This window comes from Pezoporus flaviventris, unplaced genomic scaffold, assembly GCF_033815535.1.
Source record: "Pezoporus flaviventris isolate CSIRO_AGI_PZ_B2104156 unplaced genomic scaffold, CSIRO_AGI_Pfla_v1 ptg000005l, whole genome shotgun sequence".
In the NCBI taxonomy this organism is placed as follows: Eukaryota; Metazoa; Chordata; class Aves; order Psittaciformes; family Psittacidae; genus Pezoporus; species Pezoporus flaviventris.
Window position 1 is genome coordinate 634,543 of NW_026892553.1, and position 25,771 is coordinate 660,313.

The 25,771-nt window shown below is 57.6% G+C and overlaps 3 protein-coding genes across 4 annotated transcripts in view; 1 reads left to right on the forward strand and 2 right to left on the reverse strand.

The window, feature by feature from the left end:
• The window catches only part of TSC22D3 (TSC22 domain family member 3), a 233,990-nt gene that overhangs the window by 187,861 nt on the left and 20,358 nt on the right, over positions 1 to 25,771 (reverse strand). The window lies entirely within an intron of this gene.
• OCRL (OCRL inositol polyphosphate-5-phosphatase) lies at positions 236 to 19,128 on the forward strand. Of its 2 annotated transcripts, XM_061445588.1 has the most exons (23): positions 236 to 585; positions 1,038 to 1,117; positions 1,882 to 1,920; positions 2,558 to 2,668; positions 2,745 to 2,840; positions 3,221 to 3,341; positions 3,430 to 3,591; positions 4,102 to 4,203; positions 4,637 to 4,751; positions 6,238 to 6,354; positions 6,474 to 6,661; positions 7,640 to 7,751; positions 8,791 to 8,900; positions 9,834 to 9,969; positions 10,824 to 10,934; positions 11,244 to 11,409; positions 11,624 to 11,859; positions 14,624 to 14,647; positions 16,656 to 16,775; positions 16,913 to 16,997; positions 17,437 to 17,564; positions 18,203 to 18,314; positions 18,394 to 19,128. In XM_061445588.1, the coding sequence occupies exons 1-23, from the start codon at positions 410 to 412 to the stop codon at positions 18,516 to 18,518; spliced, it is 2,772 nt and encodes a 923-aa protein (XP_061301572.1). In that variant the 5' UTR covers positions 236 to 409; the 3' UTR covers positions 18,519 to 19,128. The 2 variants fall into 2 exon arrangements, with proteins under 2 accessions (XP_061301572.1, XP_061301573.1); XM_061445589.1 differs by lacking the exon at positions 14,624 to 14,647.
• APLN (apelin) lies at positions 23,073 to 24,832 on the reverse strand. The gene is made up of 2 exons (XM_061446382.1): positions 24,673 to 24,832; positions 23,073 to 23,920 (listed from the first exon to the last, which is right to left on the reverse strand). The coding sequence occupies exons 1-2, from the start codon at positions 24,830 to 24,832 to the stop codon at positions 23,754 to 23,756; spliced, it is 327 nt and encodes a 108-aa protein (XP_061302366.1). The 3' UTR covers positions 23,073 to 23,753.

Below are 25,771 nucleotides of genomic sequence, written 5' to 3' on the forward strand. Positions count from 1 at the left end.
GGGGCGGGGATTCGGGGCGGAGGGACAGCGCGGGGCGGGGCCGTGGTGCTCCCGGGGTCCTTTTACCGGCGCCGCGCCCGCCCCGCCCCCGGCCCGGCCCCGGCCCGCCCCGACTCGCCCCGACCCGACTCGACTCTATCCCGACTCTATCCGACTCTATCCGACTCTATCCGACTCTATCCGACTCTATCCGACTCTATCCGACTCTATCCGACTCTATCCGACTCTACCCGACTCTATCCCGCAGCCAGGCCCGCGGTGCCCCACGACGATCCCCCGGGTGCTGCCCCGCCCCCTCCGCAGGGAGGGCAGTCCGCCCACCGGCAGGGGGCAGCGCGGTGCGCAGAGGGCGCCTCTGTGCGCGCCGCCAGTGACCAGCGCGGAGTCGCCGGGAGACCGAGGTGCCGCCATGGAACCGGGCGCTGCGGCCTGGGGCCTGCCCGTGTCTGGCGGGGGCTGCCCGGGGTCGGGCAGCTGCACGAGGGGCCGGGGGGCGGCGGCGCAGAGCGTGGCCGGCGCGGAGCTGCGTGCCGGGCGGCGGGAGCCCTGCGTGCTCAGCCTGGCTCGGCGGGGCGGCCGCTGCGGGTGAGTGCGGGCCGCGGCGGGGCGCGGGCGTTTGGCCCGGCGGAGTGGTGTGGGGCCCGGTCGCGCCGGGAGCCGAGCCGGTGACGGGGATCTTGGGCCGTGTGGGCGCCTCGTCCCTGAACGGCTGGTTTCTCGTGCACTGCCGCCGAGCCCGCTCCGGGCTGGGGGCGGGGACCCTCGAGGGGGACCGGGAAACCGCGGAGCTGCTGCGGCAGAAAGCGCGGTGGGCACCTGCCCCCAGTGCGGCCGCATCTGCTCCGAGTGCCCTGTCCAGCCCTTCCCTCCTCCCCGGCGCCCTCAGCCCGTGCGGCTCCGGGGCTGTTTGCGCCTTTCCGTGCTCCTCTCCCGTCGTACAGCGATAGAGATCTGTAAGTGCGGTTCTCGTGCCTCTGTCTCCCTATGCAAGCAGGGAGCTGCTCCTCTGCTCTTACAAGCCTTTCTCCTGTCTCCAGGATACTTATCCAGTCCCAGGAGAAGGACAGCTCCGTTCCGGATTACATCCCCATCAACAGCCGATTCAGATGTGTGCAAGGTACTGCTGCCGGAGCCAGCACTGCTGCGTCTCAGCAGTTCTTGCCATGCCCATGAGCGCCCGCATGGGTCTGATGCTGTTTCCCCCTGAAACTAAAACTTACCACTCGTGGAAGGCTGTTTCCTCCTTGCTGCATGGATCAACTTCCCCTGCTGGCACTCAGCTTGGGGGGGCATGGTGGCTCATCAGTGGGGGGCTTGATGTCGGGCAGAGCCTGAAATCTGGTGCCTGCTGGTGTCTGTCTTCATGCTCCATGAGAGCAAGAGTTGGGAGCTTTACTCTGGTTCCTGCATGTTTAGATCAAAACTGTTGGGGCTGTTGAACTGTCAGCTCCCAGCCACGGAATGGAACAGAGCTCCAGGCTTTGCCCTGAGAGAACTGCAACAGCAGCGCCCATCCCTGGTGCACTTACTTGTTCAGGAATGAAAGCATGTTTCCCTGGGCTGGCTGAAAGCCTCTGTGCAACCCAGCATGATTCTGCCCATCACTTCAGTGTGTAGGGCAAGCTCTCAAGTTCATTGTCAGGTTGGTCTTTTCCCAGAGTGATGCTGAACAAACCGTCTGGATGTGGGAACCTCCCCTTTGACTCTGGGATGGTGGGAAGTGAATGTCCAAACAGGACTGTGCCTTCTGCCAGAGCACATGAGTAGTACAGATGCAGATTGCAGCTCTTCTGTGGCTGGCAGCAGGCAGTGTGCTTTCTGAGTGCTCAGTTACTGCAGCATCCAGTGTGACCTCTCCTGATCCCACGTTTCTCTTTCCAGAGGCAGAAGAAACGCTGCTGATTGATATAGCTGCAAACAGTAAGTTTCGTAACTGCAGCTGTGCGGCTGAAGCTGCTTTTGGGGATCAGGCTGGGCACTGCCACGCACTCTTTTTACCTTCAGAACCTCCCTCCGTGCTTTGTGCTCGTCTTTGGCAAAGCAGGGATTGTGTTTCCCCCGATGATGTGCTCTGGCTCTTTGACAGTCGTGTCTCATGACAGACATGGTTTTAAATGCCCAGATTAAAGTGTTGGCAGTTGGTCAAACTTCTTCAGTCCTTTCTCCAGGCCCTGCACTGCTCTCAGAACCACCCTCAGCTCCCTTCATCCCTTTGGCCTTTTCTTGAGCCAGGGTTACTGTGGCCTGTGTCAGTGCTGACAGCGCTCTGGGTGGTCACCAGTGCTGCTTTCCCCTTCAGGAAGTTTCTTTCACACTTTCAGAGCTCACAGTAGGGAGGAGTATTCCTAAAGCCAGGAGAACATAACTGGTGGTAGCCCAAGCTGGGGAGGGGGATCTCAGCAGCACAGGGCTGTTAGCTTAAATGCAGATTTCCACTGGAAGCAGTAGCTGGAAGCTGGCTTTCATGGCTGAGCTCAGAGGACACACAGAAATCTGCCACTTCTGGGGTGCAGCGTCTGCAGCCAGCAGGGCTGAGGGTGTCTGTCTGTGCCTGCAGCAGGCTGCAAGGTCCGGATCCAGGGAGAGGAGGCAGCGGAGCGGCTCTTTGAAATCCCGGATGAGGAGCATTGCTTGGGGTTCCTGGCGGAGGTGCAGAGCATCCAGGAAGGTAACAGAGCTGCAGGGTGTTTGGGGTGGCCCCACTGCCACCACTTTCTCACTGGCCTGATAATTATTTTTTCCAGCCCACCTGAAAGCTTCTCCTATGGAGCCAAAGGACTCGTCCAGCTGGCATCAGGTGGAGAAGAACCTCCCGGGCCTCTCCCAGGCCTCTTCTTCAGGTACTGAACCCACTGTCACCTTTCATAGAACCACAGATGGGGTTGGGTTTAGAGGGACCTTAATGCTTCTCCAGTTCCAAGCCCTGCCACGGGCAGGGACACCTTCCACTAGAGCAGCTTGCTCCAAGCCCTGTCCAGCCCAGTCTTGAACACTGCCATGTATGGGGCAGCCTCAGCTTCTGTGGGCACCCTGTGTCAGCACCTCAGCACCTTCACAGGGAAGAGCTTCTGCCTCAGATCTCATCCCAGTCTCCCCTCTGGCAGGTTAAAGCCATTCCGCTGCTATTATCACTTGTGGTTTTGCTTTCTGTGATCCTTCCTTCTTGATCTGAGCAGTTTTAAGTGGTTTCTCAGGCATTGTGCCGATTTTTTCATGACAGGGGCTCTGGGGTTTGAGGATGACTTCACTGCTCTGAGCCTAGAAGAGAAAAGAAATGGGCAAAACCACCAAGCAGGCTCTCGCCGGGAGCCCCCCCCACCTCCCGTGCCTCAGAACAGGCAGTAAGTAGCATGGGGAATCTGTTCCCTTTTTCCCTTCTCTTCCTAGACAGCAGAACTGGTTCTGAAGCTGCTCTTGCTTCCTTCCTAGATTCCACCGAGAGAGAGACGGTTCATCCAGAGACCAGCCAAAAGTGACCAACACGATGCGCAAGATGTTCCTGCCCAGCAGCCAGTCAGGGCAGCGGGAGGGGCTCATCAAGCACCTGCTTGCCAAGAGGGAGAAGGCGTACGTCAACCTTCACAACTTCAGGTGAGAGCTGTCCTGAGCAGCGTGTGTAGGGCCATGGCACTGTCGGCTCTGCTGGGAGCTTGCATCCAGCCCCAGTTTGAAACCTGACGGCTGCTGGTGTGTGGCAGCTCTGGTGGCCAAGCAGGGGCAGTGAACACTGAGGGGCAGCAAGTGCCCATGCTGCAGCTTCACATTGTGTGTCTGATCTCTCGACACCTCGCTTGGGTGAAGGGAGGATAAAGGTGCTGTCCCACCACACTGTCTTAGTAATGCCCCACATGGCATGGTGTTAAAAAAAAACAGATGTTCACTGGCCCTGGTGAGACATCTTTAGCTCTGTAGCATGATGAGTGTCACTGAAAACCAAGCCTGGAAGAGCTTCAGTTGCCCCTTAGCTGGGACAGCTCACAGATGTCTGGGAGCCCTGAGCCCATGTGGGAGGCTCCTATGCTCTGAGCCCATTGGAGAGACTGTGCTAACACTGGCACTGTCTCTGTGTTTTCTAATGGTTCAGCTGCTTTTGTGTTGCAGATTTTTTGTGGGAACGTGGAATGTGAATGGGCAGTCTCCAGACAGTGGCCTGGAGCCCTGGCTGGTGTGTGACATGGAGCCTCCAGATGTCTACTGCATTGGGTGAGCAGCAGCCACCTTGTATGTACACATAGTGCTGGGCTTCTTGCTGCTCTTGCTTGGATCCTGCTGGGCTGTATTTGGTTTAAGTTCTTCAGATGTTCCACAAAGCTGAGCTATGTCTCAGAGGAGCTGTCCGAGGGGAAAGAGCCAGTTGGATGAGGCAGAGTACTGGGTTAAAGGCTGGCATGACATAATAAAACATCCCTTAGGGCATGCAAGGGGCTCTCTGGTTGTCCTCTAGCCAGAGTAATGCTGGTCAGAGACAGTTGCTGGCATGTGTTGTGTGGGGTCTCAGAGGCACTGTGGGGAAATTCTGCTTCACTTAGCGAGCGGGAGTAAGGAGCTTTTCTTCCAAACTGGAGGCTTCACATTGGCCTCCCTGAGGGTGGGCTGTCAGTGAGCTGGGACGTGCTCAGTGAACCTGGTTTTGTAGATTCCAGGAGCTGGACCTCAGCACGGAGGCTTTTTTCTACTTTGATTCTGTGAAGGAGCAGGAGTGGCTGGCTGCCGTGGAGAAAGCCCTGCACCCCCACGCCAAGTACAAGAAAGTGAGTTCTGTTCAGTGCTGGGATATGGTTGAGGAGTTGGCACTGTGGGAAGAGAAACAGGCTGCCACTTCTCAAGCACAGTGACTGGAGGAACCAAGGATATGTGCTGGGCATGTGTGTGCTGTTAACATGCCAACTGAAATCTAGAGAGTCTGTTGCTGCCCCAGAGATGTAAGGGGATATTGTGCTTTGATGTAGAAGTTTATAAAGATGGGGATCAAAACAAGGTGATGAATACAAGCTGGGTGTCAGGGAGGTGGTGTGCTCAACAGAATCCCAGCAGGCTCTCTCTCTGTGTTACCCTCTCACCCTTGTACTGTGGAAGCAAGGCATGTCTTGAGCTGGTAAATTCAGTTAATAAATTATCCCATTCCTTCAAGGAAAAACCATGAGGTGAAGTCTTCCGAGGCTTCTGCCTTGGGTCAGAACTCAGCCATGGCAGCCGGATGTTGTTCTGGCTGGTTCAGAGCAAGCCTCTGGTTTTGTCTCTGCTGTAGCAAACATTTCTACCAGCCAGGAGTACGTGACTCAGTTTCCTACCTTCCTTCTCAGCCCCTTGTGCCTCTCCCACCCCTGTCCTGCTCGCTTTGGGTTTTGCTCAGTCACTCTTCCAGCTGACCTTGGATTTCAGCTTTACCCCTCACTACATAGGCTTAATCCTAACACATCTGAATGGTTTTATGCCTCTAAAGGGAGTGTGTGGACTGTGCTCGAGGAGATTAGGCCTTGTCTCTGGCTTTCCAAGTTATGGCCCTACTGTTTTGAAGGTACCAGGAGGTCATGGGCTGGAGAGTGCATTGGCATGGGTGAAAGATCAGCGCAGACCTGAGCTCCCTGCTGGGACTGTACACATCAGGGCTGTGTTAATGCCTCTGGGCTGAGCTCTGTAGTAGAGAACTTCATAGCTCCAGAAAAAGGCTCTTTGCATTAGAGAACAAGGGCTTTCTGACAAGCAGGGGGGTGGCTGCCTTTTAATACCCCACGTGTTAGGCATGTTTGCCTCAGGAAACAAAAACTTCTGTCCGTTCCTCACTGCCTTCACGGTAGTTCTGAGTAAGCAAAGGTGAGCACTGACTTCCAACTGGACCCGTGGCCAGCAGCTCTCTGCTAAAGCACTCGAGGTATCTTCCTCTGGTAGTTTTGATGACTTGAGCAGAGCCAAAGGCCGAGACCTCACCAGCAGCTCTGCTACGTATTTGTTGTGTTCCTCTTACCTCATGAGTTTTGTTTGTAGGAAGGCACCAGAGTGGGGACTACAGTGAGCTCAGCACAGCTGATGGCTACTGGGTGTGACAGATTGTCCTCCAGAACCTTGCTTTGAGACAGGAGTCCCTGTGGGCGGTGTTGCAAGCAGGGATTGCCTACAAAACATGACAAGGAAGAGAGAGAGGAGAGCCAGAGAATTAGAACAGCAGGCAGATCAGAGGTGCTGCATCTCACTGCCAGGCTGAGAACCGAGGATCCAGGATCCCTTTTACTGTTGCAGGTGCAAATGGTCCGTCTGGTTGGGATGATGCTGCTCATATTTGCAAAGAAGGATCAGCTGAGCAATATCAGAGAGATCGTGACAGAATCTGTGGGCACGGGAGTCATGGGGAAGATGGTGAGTCACCAGCACCGGTCCCTGCAAGAGCAATACGACCGGGTCTGTCCCAGTCTGAGCCATCACGTTTCCTCCCTGGGGCCTCACCTTCTCTCACTGCTGCTCCCTGCTCTCCCCAGGGCAACAAAGGCGGCGTGGCCGTGAGGTTTGTGTTCCACAACACCACCTTCTGCATCGTTAACTCCCACCTCGCCGCGCATGTGGAGGACTTCGAGCGGCGGAATCAGGACTACAAGGACATCTGTGCTCGGATGAGTTTTGTAACCCCAGATGAGAGCCTACCTCACGTCAACATCATGAAACATGAGTGAGTTTGCTTGGCTGGTTTCCCTTTTGGTGTTGAATAATCCAAATCAGACTCAGCCATGTGTGTGACAAAGCACGTAAGTGAAGTTTTCATAAACCTGATACAAATGATTAATACTTCTGTAGTTAACATTTAAACCATTTAAAAACTGGAAATAAAATGTAGACTGAATTATAGTACAGAAAAAAACCTCCAAATACTAGATTATCCTTGATTTCTGCTAATGGAAATGTTACGGTTTGGCTATAAACAGGAAGAGCTTTGATGCCAGAGAGGAGTTTAGATTTTAATCTTTAAATGAAACCTTTATGGGGTAAAGAGTGAGTAGCACAAGTGTTTCTTTAGCTGCTGGTAATGGGAAGGATGAAGGCCTGTTGGAAGGCCCAGAGAGTAGCAGGGTCGGAGCAGGCACTGATGAGGTGCAACTGAGACAAACTTGTCAGGAGCCCAGCTGTGCTTTGGCAGCTCTACCTCAGCCCGTCTGTGCTAGGTGGGGATGTAGCACTGGCCTGGGCTGCCAGAGAGGAAGGCAGTGGAAAAGGAAGTGGCAAAGCTGTGGTGTCAGAGCAGCCTGACAGCCCAGCCCTGCGTAACAAGCCCTGTCACTGCCCTCTTCTGTGCACCAGCAGAGCCTCACTACCCAGTGGAGTTTGTGTAGCCTGAGAGGTTATGAAGGTGCTGAGATGCAGCTTTCCCTTCATTACAGTTGGTGGTGTTGTGGGGCTGTTCTCAAACTGAGGCAAGCTCCAGTATCTCCCAGTAAACCAAGTCTTCCGTCCTATGAGGGATTCCAAAAGGGATGGGGTTAGTGCTGTAGTGCCAGAAATCCTACTGCCAGACTCAGTCTTTCATGTCTCCTTTCGTCTTCCATGTGTCTCAACCACCAGCCACCCACCATCCATTCTCCTACACCCTTGTCCCTTGCATGGCCTGTGGTAGTAACCACTGGCTCTTCTGCATGTTTGCCTCTGGTTTCAGTGTTGTCATCTGGCTGGGAGACTTGAACTACAGGCTTTGTCTCCCTGATGCCAGTGAAGTGAAAAGTCTCATCAGTAAGAACGAGCTTCAGAAGCTGCTGACATACGACCAGGTCAGTGAACTCTGCTTGCGTTTGCTGTGTACTCTTGAGGGCATCTTGGTTTGGCATATGCCTGGCTTTGGGAGGAGCTGACAAATAAGCGTCTGTACATGTAGACACAGACCCTCGACATAGCTGGGGGTGTCCTGGTGACATCAAGCCTCCAAACAAAAGCGGATTGTACGTGATATTGGCATTCACTGGGTGACTCTGGCAATTCCTGTATCTTTGCATCTCAGTGGCAGAGTTCTTCCTCTCTTACGTACAAACTGCAGACTAGAACATCAGAACTGGTAACAGCAACTACAGCTGCTGCAGTCAGTGTTCTGGAGGAGGTGTTGATTTGGAGACCAGCACCTGTAGCCAGGGCAAGGCTCTGTCTCAGCCAGGCTGACCCCAGTTCTGTGCTGAAGCTTTCCCCACTCAGCGTTTCCTTGCAGTTCACTGAAAACTGGGAGAGCACAAGATGTGCCTATAAGATGAAGGGCTGTATCTGTGAAACGTGAACAGACATGGTGTGCCACCATCTCTGACACACAACAGTGAAGCTGGTTGACTCTGCTCTGCAGCTCATTTCTGTGCTGTAGGGCTTCATGCAGCAAATAACTGTAGCTTGGATTTTTTATGAGGAAAACAACTCGGGAACAGGAAGGTGGTTCCAGGTTGTCAGCCCAGCACCCTGCGGGAGGCTGCTGCTAAAGTGATTGGCACTGAAGTATTTCTGATGGTGATGCCTAAGCCTGAAAACTAATGAAACCCGTGTTTAGCATGCGTGGAGCAACTAATATTTCCATTTAGTGTTGTTTTCTATGTGCATGTTCTGGTGGGCAGCACTGTGCCAGAGGGTGCTCAGTCTGGTTAGGAAACATTCCACTCCTGCTGAGGTTTTACCTCTTTTGAAGGTTTGAGGTCTGAGAGGGTGTCTGGTGAACCCCACAGCCCCAGGTTCCAATTGCTCTGCCTGTAGATCTACTCTCTGACACTGCTCTGTGTGCTGGGGGAGTGTTTGGGTGGGTTTGGTGTGTTTTACAGTGTTCTTTCTCTGCTTCAGCTGAATATTCAGCGCATGCAGAAGAAGGCGTTTGCCGATTTCACCGAGGGAGAGATTAAATTCATCCCCACATACAAATACGACTCTAAAACAGACCGCTGGGACTCCAGGTAAATCACCTGCCTATGCACACCTTTACCTGTTGCACAAAAAGCAGTTCCTCATAAAACTTGACTTCCTCCTTCCTGGAGCTGGCAATCCCCCCCAGTGCTGTGCTGGTGGCTGGAGTACAGACAGCTTTACACTCCTTTGTTGTCCCTGTTGTCTGGAATAGGCAGAGCCTGTGTCTGTTGACCAAGGACTTGCCTTAAACATCAGCTGTTGATGATTCCAAGAGATGAAGCAGGTGAAGCGTGCACTTATAGGTGGCCCTGCACTGGTGGGGGTTCTGCTACCAGAGACAGACAAAGGATGAGAAAGGAATTAGAGAGGTTAAGGAAGCACTCTCTGGGTCGTCCTGTCACCTGACCTGCACAGTGATTCCTGCTTGGTGCCTCCCATTGGTGTTCCCGTATCTGCTGCAGAAGTTTGCTCCAAATAGAGAAACTCCCAAGGAGGACTTACAAACCATTCAGAGACTGGGTTTTGCTCTGCCTGTGTTTATGAATCAGCACAGTAGTTAATCTGCAGGACAATAGCCCAGGTTTCAGAGTTCATAACAGAGTAGTAATAACTGAGTAGACTTTCCATAGTGGAAACAATAGTGATGGATCAGACTATAGTGGGCAGAAAGATATGGCAGCAAAAGAAACCAGGGCAGCCCAGGTCATAGTACACATGGCTTCAGGCTGTGGAAGCAGCCGTGGCCGAGATTGGTTTATTTCCTGGTGCTGGAAAGGACGGGGAATTTTGGCCTACTGCACAGGGAAAGGGGAAGAGAGCAGAAGAAATAGCATGGTATTCGAGTGGAGGGAAGCAATGGGAGTTCAGCCCCTCTGCAGTCAGTCCATGGGGGTGGCTGAGCTGCTGGGCTGGGAGGAGGAGCAGCTCAAGTGCTTCATTGGGGTTGCTGGATGTCCCTGGCAGCCTGTTTCCCTTCACAGTGGGAAGTGTCGTGTGCCGGCATGGTGCGACCGGATCCTGTGGAGAGGGGGGAGCATCACCCAGCTCCGCTATGGCAGCCACATGGACCTGAAGACCAGCGACCACAAGCCCGTCAGCGCGCTCTTCCGTATCGGGGTAACGACTCTCATGTGCTGGGGTGGGGCTATGAAGTCAAGGCACCTCTGCTAGTGCTGTTGCAGTGGGACAGAGTAGTAAAGCCAAAGTGTGTCCATAGAGGAAGTGTGCTGCAGAGTGCGAGCTCCTGCAGCAAACAGCACAGTGCTGTGGCCAGGACAGCGTCACCCCATGGTAATGGGGGAGATCTGGGGTTTACCCCAGCTGGTGTGGTCGTGCAGTGACTGCAAGTGACTGCTTCAGTTATGCTGCTTGGCTTCCAGGGTATAACCCAGGATAGCTACTGCTGCTACAATGTGTGAGCTGCTGGTTTCTTTCCTCCACAAAGAGACACAGCAGAAACCTGCAATAGGTGTCCCTGCTGTTGCAGTGTTGCCTCTGGTGTGTTAAGAGAAGTGTGTCACTGGTTCACATCTGGATTTCTGTAGTGCCGAACAGCTGGCAGCAGGTTTGGGTTCCCCAGCTTGCCAAGTGGAGATGGTCCATGTCCATATTTGCTACCTACTACTCCTTAGGTAGCTCAGGCCTCCTTAAAGGAGAGCTTTTCTCCTCTTCCTCTAGAGAATCGTGTAATGCTGTGGGGTGCCAGTGCTGACCCCAGAGACCACCCCCAGGAATCTCCCAGCAGTGTGGTCAGTGGCCAGGAAGACCCAGGTAACATCAGCGGGGGTAAAACACAAGTGAAGATGCACACACAGTTTGGAGGTGCTTCCACATACGTGGATTCTCTCAGGTTCCCAGCTGCACATAGCAAGTGCTTAGAGAAATAGTTCACTCTTGCAGCTGGCTCGTGATCAAAGGGTCCCAGTGAGGGGGGTCAGGAAGATTGCTGAGTGTTTCCTGGTCTCCCACAGGTAAAGGTTGTGGATGAGCAGAAGTATCGCAAGTTGTTTGAAGACATTGTTCGCTTAATGGACAGAATGGAGAATGACTTCCTGCCTTCGCTGGAGCTAAGCAGGAGAGAAGTGAGGATGAAACCTGCCACTTCCCACCTTGTCACTTCCCTACACAGCAGCCATGGAAGTGCTAGAGCTACTTTTAAAGACTTTGATTCAGTAAACTGGATTATGGGAAATTGGACTTTATCCATTATCTTATGCTCAGGAGTTGGATTGAAGGGACATCTTGGCTTGGCTTCTTGGCAGGTCTTCTGCTGGGAGTTCTGCGTTGTATGGGCACTTCCCGGCACGGGCTGCTGCTACAGAGTCTGGGGGCCTACCCGTGTGTACCCTCCTGGCGGCTAACCTGGTTTGTGTTTTCTCTTTGCTCTGCAGTTTGAGTTTCAGAACGTGAAGTTCCGTCAGCTGCAGAAGCAGAAGTTCCAGATCACCAACAACGGGCAGGTCACCTGCCACTTCTCCTTCATCCCCAAGCTGAACGACAACCACTACTGTAAGCCATGGCTGCGAGCCGAGCCCTGTGAGGGTTACCTGGAGCCAGGTGAGGTTCACCGTGGTTTCTCCATGTGTGCTGGGGTAGATTCCCACCCCACCTCCATCCCGTCCATCCTGTCATTCCCATGTCTCACCTTTCTTGCCGTTGTTCCTGTCTGTCTTCTCGGTTCTGTGGCCTTGGTCCCTGCTGCTGTATATTTGTCCTTGTCGCCCCTTTTAGAGAGTGACTGTGGGTTCTTGAGAGCTCCTGTCTGTTGCAGATGAGAGCACAGACATCTCCCTGGACGTATACGTCAGCAAGGACTCGGTTACCCTCCTGAACTCTGGTGAGGATAAAATTGAGGATATTCTTGTCCTTCACTTGGACCGGGGGAAGGATTATTTCCTCACCATCAGTGGGACCTACCTGCCCAGCTGCTTCGGCACCTCCCTGGAGGCCTTATGCCGAATGAGACGACCGATCCGAGAAGTTCCAGTCACCAAACTCATTGACCTGGTGAGTAGCTGTGTTCTGGAGCAGCTCCCTAACAGGGGGAGAGCAATTTCCCCTCTCTTTACTCCTAAAAGCAGGAGTGATGCCCTCAGTGTGGGTCAGCTGCACTGGCTTCTAGCTGATGCACTTCTTCTGGAGCTCTTTTCTGTGCTCCTTTCCTGTGCTCCTTCGTTCTTTCCCTCCACCACAACCAATGGCTTTGAACAGCAAGTGCTTTATCCCAGTTTCTGAGTAGGTTCTGAATGTTGTTTGGAGGAACAAAAAGGGATCCCAGCACCTTGTGCTTTGTGTTACTGTCATGCTGGTGCTGGCAGGCTCAGCCGGGTGGCACTGCTGTGTCACAAGAGGTATGCCTGAAATGCTCTCCTCCGAGGTGCCCAGGCTGCTTCTGCAGTGACAGGGCTCCAGGATCCTTTTCCTTCTGCTGGTTGTGGCACTCGCACTGCTCAAGGGGAGGAACAAGCAAAAGCAGGACCGAGAGAAGGACTCTGATGCTGGTCAGTGTGCTGATGGGTGCAGCTCTCTGGCCAGTTCCTCTCCTGCTGACCACTGTGACCCAGCTCTCCAGCAGCTACACCAGGCTCTTGCTGCCTTCTGCCATTCCCACCTCTGTCTGTGTCTGCTTTTCTCCCAGGCCCAGCATACAGAAAGGCTGGTTTTATATCAGAGTTCTGGTTTTGCCATCACAAGATCAGGTGAAGCAGAGCCCAGGAGGTGAGATGCAGGATTTGCCTCCTCCATTCACACAGCTCACCCTGGCTGCAGGCTCCTCGTGCTCTTCAAGGTTCAGTTGAAAATCAGTCTTGTTCTAGAAGTGTGTTAACTTGTTCTGGAGCATCTCATCGGTCCTGGGGGCTGTTCCACCTGCCTTTTCCTGCTCAGTGTTTAGCACTCATTTCTCGCTTGATGGACAGGAACTCAGGCCCACTGTTATTTTCTGCCCTCACAGACACACATCATTGCTTTTCTAAGGGTACTTCTGAGGCTTATTCTGCTTCCTTTACCACCTTCTGTTATTCAGTGAAATGTACGGAAGTACAGGAAGCAAACCAGATACAGGAAGTAAACCAGTCAGAGAAAAGCACCCTGTCGCCTTATCTGCAGCATAGTCTCTGCTTTTGGGGAGGTCAGTGTGACTTCAAGACCTCGATCATAATAAGCTAAGCAAACTCAAGGAGCATAATGTAACTGCTCAAAGCAAAATGCAATCACTTGGATTATAAAGCTGCTGTCATGTTAGAGCTATTTTTGGGTCTTTTGGTTTTGATCATATCTGTGAGGTGGGAAATGCCATGGGGCAGGAGGAGCCCTTCCCACAGGCAGAGCAGTGCCTGTACTAACCCAAATGTGTTCTGGTCCCTCTGTGTGATTTCACTGAGGGTTAGGCTGTGCATGAGGCAGGCAGTGCGTGTGTGTGTGTGTGTGTGTCGAGAACCATTTCCCCTCCTGCATGTAGGTAGTGTTAGGGCTCGTCTTTCACTGCAGTGGGTGCATTTCTCAGCCTGGCTGGGCTCTGTGTTGTCTTCAGCAGAGGGAGACCTGGAGAGCACAGACAAGGTCTGAGAGGTGATTCGATGCAGGGTAGCAGATGGCAGGTGTAAGCTTGCTTGGAAATGGCTCCTGGTTCTCTTGGGAGAAACTGCTGATGCTTGAGCATCCCACCTTTGGGTTTTGTCTTGGGATCCTACTGTGGGCTTTACAAAGCCTCTTGAAGAATCTTTGCCAGGAGCAGGTTAGTCTCACGGAGCCAGTGGTGCTGAACAACACAGAAGAGAGGTGATGAGCAGGGCAATTAGTCAGGTAGGTGGGAGTGGGACTGCTGAGGTGACTCAGAAGGGAGTGGGCTCTTGTGCAGCCTGGCTGGCTTATTCCCAAATTTGGGACTGAGAGAGGAGCCTGCATCAGCTTGTGTTCTGAGCAGGCTGTGCCCTGCAAGAGACTGGACTGTTGTGGCTGAGCAAGCCTCCAAAGACAGCAGCACTGCAGGACTCACAGGGCAGTATCAGGATGTCTGTGACTGTGTCAAGCACAGCCTTTGAATGTTTTCTGGTTACTCCCACCCTGAAATGTTGATCCATCAAGCTCAGCTTGGGCAACCTGCTTCAGTTTCCTCCTGTGGGCTCCACCCAACAGCTTCTCCCCTCTACCTCACCAGCCTGCAGCATGCTGGTTGGATGCTGGATGTCAGGGTTGCCCAAGGGATGGGACATGCAGCCTGGAGGGGCTTTGCCGAGCTCCTTGCGGCATGCTAATGCTATTAGATAGAGGCAGCATGGGGTTTTGAGCACAAACACTCATTTCCCTGATGATGCACAAAGCTGCTTAGGGGACCTGACAGCTCCACAGCTGCCACAAGCTCAGGAGCACAGATTTAGCCTGGTGAATGTTTTATATCTGGCCTGGTCGGGGGAAGGTGGCTGAAATGATGTGGGAATGTTGATTTCTGCCTGGGAAGATTTGGGAAGGGAAGTTCATCCTGACGGACACCTCTCAGCCTGGGCTGTTCTGTATGTGAGCAGCGCTGCTGCCAGGCCCCTGTGAGGAGTTGGTACAAATCCTGGCGAGGTTGGGCATCATGTGAGCAGGATTTGTGCTCGTTGGCAGGCAGATCTCTCGCAGCAGATTTAACTTCGGCCGTGTCAGCAGAACGCATGAGGACCCAGCTTTCACTGGCTCTTGTGATGCAAACTGGCTTTCTGTTTACTTGGAGAATGGCTCTCCCCCCTAACCATACCTTTTCCTCTTCTCTCCTTCCCACCGCTTTCAGGGAGAAGACAGCTTCTTAGAAAAGGTAACACAACCCCTTGCTGGGGTCCTGCTTCTCATGACCTGTCTATAGCGAACGGGTGTCCCCATTGCCTGCTGCAGAGGGAAGGGAAGGGGGTGCAGAGGCAGTGTTTGTCCCAGCAAAACCCTGTAGCAACGCTGTGGGCTGCATGAGAACAGAATCCCGCACATCCCTTCCACTGCCAGAGCACAGAGTGACCCTGCAGCCAGGATGGGGTGAGCCCAGTTTGCTGATCAGAGCTCAGCAGCTGTCTCTGGTGACAGACACAGAGCTCCCCTTACTCCAGCAGTGAAACCGTTGGCACCCTGTAGCATACCTGAGTTGGCTCTAACCGTGCCCATCAGGTGGGGTCACCTCAGCACCCTGTGCAAAGGGAGCTGAATTAACACTGACATATTCTGCTCCTTCCATCTTGCCGCATCCTTGTGGAGGCTGAGGAAGCGCCTTGCACAGGGACAGGCATTCGCCTGCTGCCTCACAGCCCAAGTGAAGGATCCCTGCTTTGCTTTGCACTTGTGCTCTGCACTGGAGGCTGAGCGGGTCAGATCTGCCACTGAAGAGCAAGTGGGAGGTGCTGGGATGTGTGACAGGTACATTCCTGCTCCCTTGCACCTGTGGTGGCTCGTTGGAGCTGGCTCTGTACTGGTGTCCTGGGCTGGGTGGCTTTTCCATCCCCACGCTGCAGTGGCAGGATAAAACAGGAGAGATAATGGATGAACCCTCTCGAGAGGGGATTGAACGCAGGTGTTGAACCAGATGAAGCTCCCAGGCTGGTCCTGGCAGAGGGGAGGGAGGAGGCTGGTTCCTGCCTCCGGGAAGAGCCTTTGCAAAAGGCCTCCTCCTTCTCCTCCGCCTCCCCCCTTTCTCGTTTTCTTTCGCCTTCCGTTGCCCGCACACGGCAGGAGAGGGCGCTCGGTGCCCGGCCAAGGCACCCGGGAAGCCGAAGGCTCCTGCTCTTCCTCCACATCCTTAAATTGCTCTGAGCCACCTCCTCCTCTGCTCTAAGCCACCGGGGTCTCTGCCTTGGGGGTGTCTGCAGCTATCCGGTGATGCCAAGGGCAGCCTCTGGCACTGTGCCGCAGTGGCGCTGGCCTGGGGTTTGCTGCTGAGGAGCCCTTGACTCGCAGGGAGGCTCCACAGCTCTCACCTCTTCCCCCTTGGAGGAAGGAAAGCTGTAACGCTCTTGCCTGACATGCTGCTTCCCAGCCTCTCCTGTGTGCTTGGGTGAGCGAGGCAGCACGTCCTAGTGTCTTCTGGCAGTGTGCAGGGCAGAGCTGGGCTCTGTGTGTGGCTACCGCCGGTGCCAAAGCACGAGCTGTGAATGACTGTGTGAGGGGCAGCCACCACCGTCCCCAGGTTGGACATGGCGTGGAGCAGCCTGCCCTAGTGGAAGGTGTCCCTGCCCATGGCAGGGGGCTGGGACTCAATGAGCCTTAAGGTCCCTTCCAATATAAACCAGGCTGGGATTCTGTGATTGTCATGGAAGCTGACTGCTGGAAGAAAGCGCTTTGCATTTGGCTTGTGGTGCTTCTCTGGTGGTGTCCTTGGGTTGTGTCCCCTGGGTTCTGCTCCTGTTCCTGCTGGTCTCTTCTGGGGTCTCTGCTGAATGGGCTGCAGGAGAGCAGTGCATGACTCTGGCCTGGGAGCACACAGGAACATGAGGACTGTAAAATGAGAGTAAAATCAAGCAATCACTGGTCCCGATAAAGACTGTGCTGCTGGAGGCTCCTGAGCACTCGAGCTTGAGCTCATCAGCTGCTTTGCATGAGTAAGTGGGAAAACGTGACGGTGGTGTTGGGACAGTCTGTGTTCAGCAGATCCTCTCCTAAGGAAAATGGGGAAAGGAACCTGAGAAAAATGGAACCTGCGGAGCAATGGCTCTGCACTGAAAGAGCAAGTGAGGCTGGATGGGTGCTGGGTCCTGCTGCTTCTGCTCTCCTGGCTTTCTCCACCCAGGCCCTTCTGGGGGGACTGGGGTTTCCCCGACACCTTTGTGTGCTTTTGGCCACAGGAGAAGTCTGTGCCTCAGATGGGCTCTCTGGACAGCGAGGAGGACGGCGGGACGCTGCTGCAGGTGCCGAAGGAGGTGTGGCTGCTGGTGGATCACTTGTTCAAGCACGCCTGCCACCAGGTGAGGACAGCCCCATGTGCTGGGTGCCACATTCATCACTGGGTCCTGCAGCTCAGCCCGGTTTGGGGGGCACAGCCTCCACCCTGCTGTCACTGTGAGGAAGGTGATGTTGTCCGTCCCTGTGCTGCTTTCGGCAGGAGGACCTGTTCCAGACTCCAGGCATGCAGGAAGAGTTGGAGCAGATCATTGACTGCCTGGACACCAGTATCCCTGAGACAATCCGTATCCTTGCTGTGCCTGACTTCTACAGGATCCTGCTGGATCACAGCCCTTGGGAGAGCTCATCTGTGACCTTTAGCTGCAGAGTCCCCTTTGTTCCCTCTGAGATAACCTGTCCTGAAGCTGAACGTGTGCTGGCTAACACAGCCACAGGGCCCGAGCTCTGGAAGCTTCTGCCAGACTGTGTCAAGTGCCGGAGCTGAGAAGCGGCTGATGGAGCAGAGGGTCTATGTGGAGCTGGGGGAGAGGGGGGCAAATGCAACACAAGGGGAGTGGATGAACATTTTCCATGGGTGGGGGCTAGCAGAAGGAGGAGGGTGGCTTTGGTGTGAGGGCGCAGCAAGGAGGCACCGTGCAGGGAGGCCACAGGGGTGGGCAGAGGGGTAGGAGCTGGGAGGGAGGTTCCATGTCCTCACATGCCCCTTGATTCCTGCGAGCTCAGCGGGCAGCAACCACTCGGTAGCTGAGGCGCTCCTCATCTTCCTGGAGGCGCTGCCAGAGCCGGTGATCTGCTACGAGCTGTACCAGCGGTGCCTGGACTGGTCACACAGCAGCCGCCTCTGCCGGCAGGTACGGAGCTGCCACTGGGTCCTGCTTCTGCTGGAGCTGGCCCTGGGGGTGGGTGGGGCATCCCAGGTGCTCTGGCAGAGCTTTCCTGCCCCAGGTCAGCGCTGCAGCATCTCCAGGGTGGCTCCCAAGGACACCCCATGTGTGGCCTGTGTCACCCTGAGCAGCTGGGAAGAGCAGCCCCAGGGAGTGAAGAGCCTCCACCACACTGCTCAGAGCTGCAGTTCCTCTGCTTCCCTGGAGCGGCTCTTAAAGTGGGAAGCGAGGCCCAGCATGTCCTTGGGCTGAGGAAGAAGGTTTGGGGCATATTTTTGGTATTTGCATCAGGAAACCTCTTGTCTCTGTCTTTGTGCTGCTGCTGCACAGCTACAGGGGTGAGAGCTGGGACTTGACAGGAACTGAGTGGGAAGCAGGCCCTGGGCAGTGGGAATTCTTGCCTAGGGCCGCTGTTATCCTGGAGGCAGCATTACTGGGAGCCAAAGCCCCCCGAGTGTCACCTTGTTGCTCACTTTCTAGGCCTGTGGCTCATGCAGTGGCCACACAACGGCCTCAAGGCAGTGAAAGAGGGAAGCTCTGCCTGTGGAGCCTAGGCCCAGCTGTGGTGATGGAGCTCAGGGGCTTCCCTTCTCTTGTCTCTGCAGGTGATTTTTCAGCTGCCCCGTTGCCACCGCAGCGTGTTCCGGTACCTGATGTCGTTCCTCCGTGAGCTGCTCCGATACTCTGAGGACAACAAAGTCAGTGTCACCATGATCGGTAGGTGACACTTCTCTGCTTCACCTGTGCCTGGCAGGATCTCGTGCCCGGCCCCTCACACATGTCCTTGCTTCTGCAGCCGCCCTGTTTTCCAGCCTCCTCCTGCGTCCACCACCCAACCTAGTGACCAAGCAGTCGCAGCAGGACCGCCAGCGCGCCATCAACTTCCTCTACAGCTTCTTGCTGGCTGGGGATGAGGAGTGAGCCCTGCCTGTGCCGCCAGCCCTGCAGTGGGGCCGGGCCTCTGGGGAGGCTCCCAGCTACTCCAAGTGCCGTGTTTACAGTCGGAAGGACATGTTCCCCTCTCATTGCCATCGCTGTACCCTGCGCTGCAGTGGACCTGCACACTCACTTCACTGCCAGCCATGCCAAGAGCCTCCTGCTCTCTCCTTGGCTAGATTTGGTGGTGCCCAAGCACTGTGCCAGTGGCCCACAGCAGTGTCAGTCATGCTTCTCTCTCCTTTTCCCCCCCTCTCTCGAGCTGCTGCGGGGCAGGCACAGACTGTGAGTGCTGCTGGAGGGGCCGTGGCATTCACCCTGCGTGCCGTGGCCCTGGGGTGCCTGTGCTCGTGTGCACTGACTGTACCGCAAGAGCCCTGGGCGGGTGTTGGGTATGTTTCACCCTCTGCCCCACAGCAGACCCAGCCAGCCCTGATGCCCCATCACTGTGCAATGGAAGCTGGACTGCAGCTTTCCAGAAAGATTCTCTGGAGATTCAGCCTCTCCGGATCAGTGGGGTGTTGTTATCCCCTCATCTCCCTCCTGGGGCACAGGGCTCAGCACACAGCTCTCCCTACTGCATTCCAAGCCTTCTGCACTGTAGCCAGGTCTTGCTCTATGTTGTCCCTTCCCTTTGCCGCCCCTTCCTCTGTGACGTGCGATGGGGCAGGCAGAGAGCAGCACCTTGCTCATCAGGGCTGCTGCTGTGTGTGGCGTGGGGCAGGACCCAGCTCCTGTCCTGCCCAGCCCTGCTTGCAGAGCCATGAGGCTACAACAGGCTGGGAGACAGGGGCCCTTAGATGCTGCCCTGCCCTAGAGAGTGCAGGTGGGGGAAGAAGGGGAGATGAGGCAGAAATGCACCCTGAGTCCTAGAGGAGCAGCTCTAATTCTGGGGGTACCCCTGGTGGCTGATGGGTGCAGGAGGGGGCATAAGTCCCATGGAAACACTAAGCAGTGTCCTGCCACCTTGGGCCAGCAGCTGTGGGAGGCCACTGCTAGAGCGGAGCTGCAGTGCCAGTGCTTGGCCCATGGTGTCCTGTGGCTCCATGGTCCCCGCTGAATGAGTTGCTGGGGGCTCCCAACCCCACCTCTTCTCTTTAAACTTTTTAAATGATGTAATTTATTGGGAAACAGTTGGTTCTGAATAAACCTCCATTGTGCCAGGTTCCCAGAGCTGCGCTGGTGTCACCATGTCACTGCATTGCACAGCCTGGGTGGCTGCTGCAGCATCCCCTGATGCAGAGCTGCAGCTCAGCTCCACCATCCTCCCTGCCCAGGGCTCTGTCTATGGGGCTGAAGCCTCCCAAAGGCAGCTGAGCCTGTCCTGGGCCCCTCCCAGCATCGTGCTGGGCAGAGCTGGGGGACCGCAATGGAGGTTATTGTTCTCCTGGTTCCTGCTCTTGCTCCTGGGCAGGCCGCTGTCACTCGGGCACTCTGCAGCCCCGTGCCAGTTCCCCATTTGACAGACGCATCCTGGGGATGGTGGAGTCAGCGCAGAGCGAGCAGGGCCTTGGAGAGCAGGTACAGAGGATGCTGATGGCACAGGGCTGTTGCAGACCACAGCAGTGATGTCCGGGTCCCTTGGGCCCCACTGAAGCAGTGGTGGAGGAATCCGGCACGTCCTGCCACAGGAAACCGTGGCCGGTGTCATCTCCATGTGCTTCCTGAGGGCTCCTTGAGAGCAGGGCTGTGCCTGGGCAGCTGCCGCAGCCCCAGCACCGAGGGACCGGTGCAAGGTGCCGCATTGTTCCAGCGGCCACCACATTCCTGCCACTGCCGGCGGAAATGCCAGAACAAGCACGAAGCTCCTGGGATGGGGCTGGAGCCTCGGCCTGTGCATCCTCTGGGCCCAGCCCAAGGAAGGGGGCTGCCTGGGGGCTGTTGATGGATGCTCCCTGACCTGCATGTAGGTTGGGGGCTCAGCCCACCACAGCCATCAGTGGGACTGAGGCTGCTGCTGGTGTCTGGTGGTGGGACTTGGGGAGCTGGAAGCAGTATGTACTGGCTATGAACGCTCACGATCTGTGATGCTGGCAGAGGGTCCCGTGTCCTCCTGCATGTCACTAGGGTGAGCCCTGTCCAGCCACTGTCCCTAGGCCCTGGAGGGCTCCAGTGGTTGCTCAACCCCTCCCCATCCCCTCTCCCAGGGCTCCCAGCATCCTTGTTTGCCCCCTCAGTGGGCCAAGACCCAGGAAAGCACCAGTCTGCACCATACCAGGACCAGCACTGCCATCCAGAACTGCAGCCCCGCAGCAGCCTGAGCGCAGTCACCATATGGCCATGGCTCCGGAGACCTTGTGAGCCTCTGGCTCCAACCACGCAGAGAGCCCCACTCTAGAGAGCCACATCTGCTGGAGATGCAGCTCCAGCAGCGCCCATCCCTGTCAGCCCCTGCCCGCTCTGCCGATGCGCCAGCACTGCCCAGTGTGCAGGGCTCCAGCATGGTGCGTGGCTGCTGCCGTGGCGCACGGCACACCGGGAGCGTGAGGAGCAGGGCCGCCCCCCACCTGCCCGCGGGCAGCGGGCCAGGCCAGGAAAAGCCAGAGATTCCTTCGGTCTCCCGGCCCAGGAGCCTTTTCCTCCGGCCCTGCCTGGCCGCAGCCCAACCGGGGCGTCCTCTCCTTCCCGGCGGGTGAGGGGGGGCCGGGGTCAGGGCTCAGCTGTGCAGCCCCTAGCGGCAGCCCAGCCCCGCTCTCGGTGCCGGTGCAGCCGTGGGGCACTGGTGCCGCTCCCGGCACGGCCGCAGGGCTCTGCTCGGGGGGAGCCGGGGCCCCCCCCACCGCCTGCACCCAGAACCCCCACCCCACGGGGTGCACGGGCAGGGTGCTGGCTGCCTGCAGCGGGGTCAGATGTGAGTGCTGGGGTGCGAAAAGACCTCCCAGTTCAAGCCAGTAGCGGCACAGCAGGGTGGCCATGGAGGAACGGGACCCCCACCACCAACCAGCCCAGCCAGGGAGGGAGCTGCGGCCACAGCGCTGGTGCGTGGTGATGCGGCCGCCGGCCCCGGGAGTCTGATGGGGCTGGAAGCCGGGGTGCGAGCGCGGGGAGAGGAGCCGGAGCGTGGCGAGAGTGTGCTGGCGCGTGGCCGGGCCCACATCCCCGCGGTCCCAGAGGATGAGCTAATGGAGGCAGCTTGGCCCGGCCCCGCTCCCCCCGGGCTCTGCTCCCACCCCGCAGCTGCAGCCTTTCCGCTCCGCCGTGGCCCCCGTTAACCCGTTATCCCCCTCCCCGCCAGCGCTGCCACCCCTGCCTGTGCCCCCGACCGCCGACGTGGCTCACGGGTGGCCTCCTGCGAGCAATGCGGGGTTTGGGAGCCCCGCACGGGCACTGCCGCCCCCGCGGGTCACGCTGGGACTGTGGGAGCTCCTGTCCCAGGGCTCTCGCCACTGCATGGGGATGGGGAGAGCTGGGGTGAAGACACCGGGGTGAGGACACCAGGGTGAGGACGGCAGGAACAAGGAGATCTGGGAGCAGGATGCCAGGGAAAAGAATGCCGGGGACCCCGGGGACAGCAGAGACCCCAGGGAGGGGGATGCCAGGGAAAGGGACACAGGGACGCAGGGACACCAGGGAAGAATCTGCGGGCCGCAGGCACCTGCAGCTGCTCCGATATGTGGGGAGCTGGGCACGGCTGCCCAGGGCTGCGGGGGGGTGTCTGGGGGGGGGGGGGGGTGGTGTTGCACAGGAGGATCCAGCAGGCGCGGGAGCTCCAGGTGCAGCCAGGTCAAACAGAGCCAGTGAACGCCGTGCCCAGGCCAGGGGTCCTGCAGCGCTGGGGCTGCTACATCCCAGAGAGAGCCCAGCCTCCACCACACAGCCCCGGCCGGTCCCACCGGCCTCATCCTCCTCCAGCCCAAGCCCTAGGGACGTGGTGCTGCACCCATGGGTGGTGGTGGATGCTGATAACCACGGCAACAGCAGTGTCTCAAGCCAGGGCAGGAGCATCCGTGCACCTGTGGCTTCCTGCAGGAATTACCCTACCAAAACCATTATCCTGGCTCAGGAGCTGCTGGGTCCTCAGGAGCGGGCACCATCAGTGAGGGATCGTATGGGCCATGTCCTCTCTTCTGGACACGAAGGTCCCAGCACAGCTGTCACCAGCAGAAACTCTCCTAAACCTCTCCTACCACCCCACTCCCCACTTCTAGAGCTGTTTCTGCACAGCTTATGCTCAGTGTGGAGGGAATTCAGGTGAGCAGAAAAATAAACGCCAGGAGGGGATAAAGGTGGGGAGTTCAGGGCAGCATTTGCAGCCAGGGTCTTTGCTCCACAGCCAGAGCACTCCCCTGCCCCTCACCCCATGCTGCCCCGGCTGGGACCAGCATCCCTGTGCCCTTCCACCACCCCTTTCTATATAACCAGCCCCTCTGAAGAGGGGGCTCTGAACCCCTGTTTCTTTCCCCTCCTCCCCAGTCTTTGCTGGGCATCTTCTCCACCAGCCCTGGGCTGGGGAAGGGGCTGCCCAGGGGGAAACAGAGGATCCTGGGAGCTCCTGGGAGGCTCAAGGGCAGTGCAGGCACCCCCTGCCCACACCTCAAAAATAAGGGTTTTCTGTCATCAGAACTCTTTATTACAAAGATGTATTTACACAGAATAAATCTTTACAGACATGAGACATGGTCAACAGGGCCCAGCTCAGAGCAAGGGCCCCTCCTTTGGCATATGTCAGTGCTTGACACAGAAACCCCAGTGCTCCCCATTCTCCCACTGTCCTATGTCATGGCGTGGGCAGAGGGGCTCAGAGCCCCCCCTGTGCTCTGGGCAGGCACCCCATGACTTGGGGTTCCCCGGGGTTGGGGGGCTGGCAGTGGGAAGGGGAGAGCAGCTCACCCAGGGTGCAGGGTTAACACCAGGGGAATAAATAGGACGCCCCCACCCAGGGTAAGCTGGAAAAGCTCCTCCGCCTGACAAAGTGCTTTGGTCAAAGCCCACCATCGCGGCAGCACCCAGCCGCACCATGAGCCAGACACGGTGCTGGGCCTCCACGTGCAGCCATGAGGACGAGGTGACTCCAGCCGAGGGCTCACGGATGGAAGTCCATGCTCAGGGCTGAGGCACGAGCAGCACAGGCTGTGGCACTGTACGGGTGGTGGGAGCCACATCCAGGGCAGGCTGGGGACGCCTCTGACACGAGAGCAAAGTCAGGATCCGTGAGTTCCCTCCCAGCAGCATCACACGTGTCTGCGTGTCCCCCCTTGTCCCCGCTGCTCCTCACCTGCCTCAGAAGGGCATTGGACCCTTGTGCGAGAGCCGGGGTCGGGGTCTCCGGTACCTGCGCCAGCTGCCGGGCCGGTGCCCAGCCCTGAGCCGGACACCCCGTGGCCGCACCAGTGTCCGGATGAGGCCATCATTCACATTCTGCCCGTCTGGCACAGCGCCCAGTGGCCCTGGGGATGGCGGGAACAGCATTAGCCAGGTCCCTCACCCCTGCACGTGGGGTGGGGATGTGGACTCCGTGGGGCTTGCCAGCACCACCTTTTCCTGAATTGCCCCCAGCAGGAGCCATTGGCCGGCCTAATGCTTCCTGTGCTGAGCTGGGCCAGACCACCTGCACCCAGCAGGGCCAGCTCGCGTGGCCGCGGCCACCGTGCGGGTACAGACCAGACTCAGGCTCTGTCCCGAGAGCTCCCCAAAGACACCCCCTGTGCTCCCATGCCCCATCGATGGGCAGCACCCGCTGAGCCCCGGGCAGTGCCCCCTTCCCACAGCCTGTGCCCCAGTCCCGGGTGCCAGGCTGAGATGCTGCGGTCCCAGGGCCAGTTCCAGTCCCACCAGCACCAGCCCGGGTCCGGGTCCCGGTGCGGCTGCAGCCTGCTGAGCCGGGGCCGTGCCGGGACCCGCCGTGGGCAGCGCAGCCGGGTAGGGGTCCCGCCGCCAGAACCGACTTTGCCCGCTGCCATCCCCGTGGCACCGGGCGGGTCGGTGGCTGCTCCCCGGCCCTTGGCTGCTGCTGTTTCGGCTGTCGGACGGACGGACAGACGCGGGGAGCTACCGGCACCTTCAGAAGCGCTTTGTCCTGCCCAGCCCGGCACGGGCAGGGGCTGCCGGACCTTGAGCCCCGCTCCTCGCCCCGTTGCCAGCTCGGGCACCGGGCGGCGCCGCAACGGGGAAGGGGATGGATGGGGAGTCCTGCACTCACCCGCGGCGGCCAGGGCGAGCCAGAAGAGGAGCAGCAGCGCCAGGAACCAACGCGGCGCGGCCATGCCGGGGGCTGCGAGCGGCGGCTGCGGCCCCGCCACGGCGGAGCCGCATTTGTAGGCTGTGAGAGCCCGGCCCGGCCCCGTAGCCCGCCCGGTCATGTGGCCCCCGGGCCCCCGGGAGGGGAACCGCCCCCCGGCCCGCCCCTGCCCGCCCCGCTCCCGGGCACCCCCGGCAGGGACCCACCGCACTCCCTCCTGTGGAACCCCCACTCACAGCCCCCAGGGCAATGAGACCCCCCCAGCCTGTCCATGACCCTCCTTTTTGCCCTGGCACCCAGGGGCTGCAGGAGGCTGCCTTGGCACCCCCATGGCCACCCCACCGGTAGCCTCTGTCCTGCAGTCCCCCATCAGAGGGGTTCACCTCTGCCGCTCCCCAGGTCACCCAGCCACTGCCGGGGGGCGATGGGACGACAAAAAAACCCTCTGCCAGGGCACTCATACAGAGCACCATGCACAGAGGTGGGGGAGCTGCAGGCTGCGGGCTGCACGTGCAGCCACTGGCACCATGCTGGTGTGGTGGGTGAGGCCATAGGAACCCGCACTGTGGCAGGACATCACCCTTCAGCCTCCCCAGACCTCGCAGGGGGTTTGGAGACGTTCGACCTTCGTTGTGACTGTCTCCTCCCCTTGCCCTGGCAGCCAGGACCCCAAGTGCCATTCCCGGGGGATTTGGGGCTGAGAGGTGGCCGCAGGGAGGGGACAGTCGGGGCACAACGTGAAACCTTCTGTACCAAGGCCTGACATGGTGACATGGTGATGTGGTGACAGCCGCAGCACAACCCGGGCACTGGCGGGGCTCTGCAAGGCCAGTCACCAGACAGTGGCTCCTCTGGGTCCACTGGGGTCCCCTGGGGAGGTGCATAATGGGGGAGTGTCGCTACAGCGATGTGCTGGGTCCATGTGAAAGGGTTTGCTTGATGGAGGACACAGGGTGGCTTCCGTGAGAAGCTGCTGGAAGATTCCCCCATGGAGGGAGCCAATGCAGCCAGATCCAAGACGGACCCACCGCTGGCCATGGAGCAGCAGATCTCCACCTGC

Coding starts and splice junctions, on each gene's coding strand:
- OCRL (XM_061445588.1), top strand. CDS start 410: ATGGAACCGGGCGCTGCGGCCTGGGGCCTGCCCGTGTCTGGCGGGGGC. Junction 1,921..2,557: donor GATTGATATAGCTGCAAACA/GTAAGTTTCGTA, acceptor CTGTGCCTGCAG/CAGGCTGCAAGGTCCGGATC. Junction 10,935..11,243: donor TGGAGCTAAGCAGGAGAGAA/GTGAGGATGAAA, acceptor TTTGCTCTGCAG/TTTGAGTTTCAGAACGTGAA.
- APLN (XM_061446382.1), bottom strand. CDS start 24,832: ATGACCGGGCGGGCTACGGGGCCGGGCCGGGCTCTCACAGCCTACAAA. Junction 23,921..24,672: donor GCTCGCCCTGGCCGCCGCGG/GTGAGTGCAGGA, acceptor CGCCATCCCCAG/GGCCACTGGGCGCTGTGCCA.